Genomic DNA, 5,394 nt, shown 5'->3' on the forward strand with positions numbered 1-5,394 from the left:
CTAATATTTACACTACCAGCTAAACTTTTAAATCCTATTTTTTGTAAAGCTGATATGTTCCTCAATCTAATTATTAAAAATTCTCGAGTCACAGCTAAACTTACTGATTACTAATTCTGATTTGAGTATAACCCATGAATTAAAAATGGCTTCCAAGTGCCACTCTGTATCCCAAAGGAGTTTCTCATGAAATATTCCCCAGAATGTATTCATTGTAAAGAAAATGCCAATCTTCGCCTCTTTGCTTTAACTTAATTGAAATACCAGGGCCCAACAGAGAGAACAAGCTGAGCATCTGTATTTCTAGATAAAAGTTGTTATCAATGTATAAACTCTTTGTGTGATTGGTGATGTTGGAAGCATTTTAGCACAAAACAGCCTTGTGTCTTAGATGATATCTGTAACCAATTTCTAGATCTTGTTGGATAAATCTGTATTGTGATATCTATTTGACCTTAATAAAGTTATTGCATACATTGCTGGCTGAACAATGGATGATTACAGCCGTAGAAACTAGTTGATTATAACAACGAAAGGACAAGCATTAAATCATTGTTTCCAATCTCTCACGATATCCTTGTTGCATGAGCCCAATGTTCATTCATCCATTCCACCATTCTAGGACTTCCTATGCACCTATGCCACCACGATACGACAGCGAGCAAGAGCAAAAACAGGCCCTATGTCGGTCGAGAAGGTTACACTCTACTGGGGGAGACAGACATTAAAATAATCCCACCCCAGTGATGCTATGTGCAAGAAAGAGAGGCACAGAATTCCATAAGAATATCTATTACAGAGATCTAGCTAGGGAAAAGTCAAGGAGCTTCAGACCTGAAGACTACACAGGGTTTAGCAAGGACAGGGTGGGAGGGAAGAATGTCCCAGGAGAGAACAGCCTGGCAAAGCTCTCTGATGGTGGAAGACAGCGTGGATATGTAGGGTTTGCTGGGGTGCAATGAGCAAGGCTGGCTTTGCGGGAACTGTGGCTGCTGGAGGGTGCCTGGGTGAAACCTGCCCAGATGCCTAATCGGGAATTCTGTCTTTATCCTAAAGAAGCCAGGGGAAATTGTTGAAGGGTTTTTAAGCAGGGGAGGGACATGATGAGATTAGCATTTTCAAAGGATCTCAGCGGCTGCAGGGTAGAGAGTGGATTAGAGGAGGACAAAAGAGGATGTTTTAAGGATGAGGAAATAAGCCTTAATTCCTGACATCTACTGGGCAGTGGGCTGGCAGTGGGCGGAGGGGAACTGGCATGACTTCTCCTCCCTCTTCCCACCTCCCCCTTTTTTCCTGGGGTGGTGGCCGAATCTGACTACTTCCGTCAACACTGCCCAGAAGAGTGGCCTCAGCTTCATAAACTGCCATGAACTCTCCAAAGCAGAGAAATCCTCATAACCAGCAGTGATTTTTACCAGCCTCAGCAGTTCCAAAGTACATTCGGGGCCCTGATAAACGGAAAACACTACCTGCCCCGGTTGAGAGAGAGACATGCCTCCACAGTCCGCTGCAGATTCGCAATAAAGAGCGGCTATAATCCAATGGAGGTTTTGCTAAACTGATTTATGCCTTCTGGATTCAAGAAAAGATCAGTATATCTGGCCTTTAAAAAAAAAAAAAGAGTAGTAGGTGCAACAGGCGAGTCTGGGTCTATGTGTCCAATAGACCTAATTTGGAATCCCAGCTTCACTGCACACTAGCTGTGTTTCCTAGCTGTGACCTCGCCTTCCTGAGCCTTTGTTTGTAGGGAGGAAAAGCACACACGTTGGAAGGGCAGGCTCTGAGATCAGACTGTGTGGTTGAGAATCACTATGCTGCCAGCCATGGACTTGACTCTCCTTTTTCTTCCTGAATGCATTCTCCAAAATTCTGGGACCTTTCTGAAGCAATAGCCTCCAACCAAGTGCAGCCTGGAAAGGTATGAGAGTTAACACCCCAGGGACCACCTTCCACCATTGGGGAATGTGCACAGTCAACAAATGCCTTTGGCAAGATAATTTCTCCTTCATTCAATGAGGATAACAGTCATATATGTCTGCCTCACACGATTGATATCAGGATACAGTAAGACATGTGGCCTTGTAAAGGAATTAGAACAGCTTCTGGTACCAGTAGGCACTCTCTGGGTTTGAGTTCCCCTGAAAGCAGGACCTAAGACAAGGGCTGGGTGCAGGCGATTTGTTTAGGAGGTAATCCCAGGAGGCAGGAGCGAGGGAGTGGGGAGACCGAGACAGGGAAGGAGGAGAAGCCAATAAAAGGGTGTGCTCATGATGTTACTGGTGAAGGCGGTAGGAGCTCAGTTTCCTCGGGGTCTCTGAGTAGTGTTCACATGGCTCCAATAACTGTCCATCAAGCAGAGGAAGCTGGAGTAGTTATCCAGCAACCCTCAGCCCTCACTGATTGAGAGTTGCCCACAGGAGTGGCAACTTTTCCGCATTTCCATGTGTGCTTGCCTGTAGACGGAGCAGGCTCCTAGGACGTTAGAGAAATAAGCCTCGAGTCCTAATGTCTATCGGGCAGTGGCTAGGTGAAGGGGAGAGGGGAGCTGGCATGAGTCCTATCACTGCCCTCCGCTTCTTAATTCCTGGGGACAGTGTCCTCCAGGAAGGATAAAGGGGGAGTCTTAGAAGGTATATGCCTGAGGGAGGTCACTGTCAACATGAGCCAGAACTATTCTTCAAGCTGTGGCTAAAATGAGAGGCTGACCAAGGGACCGCAACATAGGGCATCAAAATTACCTACTACAGTGATCGGTGAGTGTTCCTGTTGTCCCTTAGTCTGGAAAATAGGGCTGCAGATAATCCCGCCTCATCAGATGGTGACAAGACCTGACCTAACCTGGTTGTGCGTGGAAAAGTTTGACCAATTGTCTAGCACTCGGTACAGTTAGTTGGCTATTGAATGTTGAGGTATAAATCTACTCCACGTTTATTTTAATAGACACCTGAGTTTTTATAAGTCAAACTTCTAATTGTACCAAGGTGAGCAAAATACAGTGCCTGATATCTTGGGAGCTTACACTGAAAATTGGAAGATTCAAATAGTAGATAAGTAGGCAAACCAAGTCTGTCAGGATAAATTTTGATTCATGCTATTAAAAAAAGAAACAAGGGAAAAGGGTGGGGAGGAGTGGAATAGGGTGGTCAGTGCAAGCCCCCCGGAAGAGGTGACGTGTAAGCGGAGACATGAAGAACAGGAAAGGGCCAGTCCTGATAGAACATTGCAGTCAGGGGGACAGTGCATCTGAAGACGGAAAAGGGGAGACTGCCCGGTGCCTTTGACGGACTGATAAGAGAAAAGCTATCAGGGCTGGACACACAAGGAGAGGGTCCGGAGTGGTGGCTGCAGAGTCTGGGAGAGCCAGATTACGAGGGGCCTAAAATTCTAAAGGATATGGAAAGCCACCTGGCAAACGAACAGGGCAATGATGTGATTCAATTTTCACTTTGAAAAGATCCCTCTATCAAATTCCTGGCTTTGATATTGTGCTACAGTTAGACAAGGTGTCACCATTGGGGGAAGCTGGGTGAAGGACTCATGGGACTCTATATACTTTATTTTTGCAACTTTCTGTAAATGGGGATGATGAGAATGGACTAAGTAACTCATCAATTCATTCAACGGCTATTTACTGAGCACCTACACGTGCCAAGCTCTGTTCTAGGTGCTGGGAATATAGATTTGAAGAAGATAGACACTAGCCTGGTGCTCGTGGAGTTCACAGCTCAGTGTTGGGCAAACAGGGAGCACGCAGGAAAAGAAAAGAAATTCAAATAGTGATAAATATTGAGGAAATAAAATAGGACGGCATGAAGGTGAGCAGCAGGGTTGGAGGAGAGTGTGCACAGAATGAGAAGCCAGCAGCCCTGGAATGAGAATGCAGTGGCCTGATTGAGGATGAGGGTCCCGTCAGCGTTCAGCAACAACTCAGGCTGGTTCTCGGGTCTTAAATATTGGTTTGGGGAAATCTTAAATAGTGGCAGAAAAACAATAGACTTCACTTGTAGAGAGCACTTACTTTGTGCTGTTCAAAGGTCATAACAGCTATATTTCATCTGATCCTTTCATCAGCCCTGCAAAAAGCTAGATGCCATTGTCCGCATTTGAAAGTGAGTGTCCTAAATTGATTTTCCCCAGAAGCCGACTCTGAGACAGGACTTCAAGTGTAAGTAGGCGGTTGGGGAAGCGAACCAAGGAAGGGAAGGAAGGAAGCCAATAAATCTTGCATTACGAGAAGGTTACAGCTGTGGGGAACTAGGGCTCCATCCTGCCCAAGAAGATGAAAGATGATGCAGAACGCCGCCCACAGTGAGCACAACCCAGGAACAGGAGCTGCGGTATTTATCCACCCACTCCTGTCGCTCGTTGAGTCAGAGCCGCTGTGGGAGCGGGCGTATTCCCCAGCACTTTCAGACCACCCTGGGCATGGGCCACAGCAGCTGGAGAAAGCTCCCGGCAGTGGCACAGGTGTCGGCAGTTGGAGGCTATTAGGGGGGTGCGCTCACCCCTAATGGTGAGTCCTCAGAGGACACGGGGTGGGGCACCAATACCGTACGCCACGCTGAGGTTCAACAATGTTAAATAGCTTGACCAAAATTCTCTCTTCTTTTAGTCCTGAGAGATTTTTATTAGCTCCCCAGTCTACCCAGCGTATAAATATAAATTTAGCCCCAATATGCCATGTGATTTTATCTAGAGGTACAAAGATAACAATTTTAATAACAACTATAAAGTAATACCTAACACGTATTAAGTGCTTACGATGTGCCAGCCACTGAGCTAAGCACTCACATTTCACCACGACAGCACTATGCGACAGATGCTGGTATTCCCCCTACGGAACAGTTTAGAAAACCAAAGTTCAGAGAAGTTAGATGACAAAATCCTTGTGAGCACCTTCACTAATAAAAACAGTTTTTAATTGCTACTATCTACTACATATCTACTCTGCTCAGAGAACTATGTTACACATTCTATATCCATTTTCCTGTTGAATGCTCATAGGGAATGCAAGATAAAATGCTATTTTTATACCCATTGAGCAAATGGGAAAACCGAGATTCATAAAGAGTAGGCAACCTGCTCGAGGTGACTGAGCTGGACATGGGCAGAGCCCACTGTATGCAACAATCCAGGTCTCTCTGCATCCAAAACCTTTTGCTCTAAACCACCTCCTGGACCACACAGGTTCGATTGTGTTTTGAGCCAGATGTTCTTTGCCTGTCCAACAAGGGTGCAATCAGCACAGACCCAGACCATCACGCGCTTCATTTAACCTTCTATAGTGATGCTGAGTCCCTAAGAGTTGGAAGGAAATTTTTTGTCAGAATCATTTGCCAGCATGAACGAAGTCAGACCCAATTCACTGAATAAGTTCATTAAGTCATTAAGATG

The 5,394-nt window shown here is 45.6% G+C and overlaps 1 protein-coding gene across 1 annotated transcript in view; it reads left to right on the top strand.

Annotated features, from left to right (window-relative positions):
• The window catches only part of SYNPR (synaptoporin), a 324,464-nt gene that overhangs the window by 317,430 nt on the left and 1,640 nt on the right, over positions 1-5,394 (top strand). Inside the window, 1 exon segment of the mRNA XM_012638454.1 lies at positions 1,428-1,501. Within this exon segment, the coding sequence (XP_012493908.1) occupies positions 1,428-1,501 (74 nt within the window).

Source organism: Propithecus coquereli, unplaced genomic scaffold (assembly GCF_000956105.1).
Source record: "Propithecus coquereli isolate 6110/MARCELLA unplaced genomic scaffold, Pcoq_1.0 Scaffold1, whole genome shotgun sequence".
NCBI classification, from domain to species: domain Eukaryota; kingdom Metazoa; phylum Chordata; class Mammalia; order Primates; family Indriidae; genus Propithecus; species Propithecus coquereli.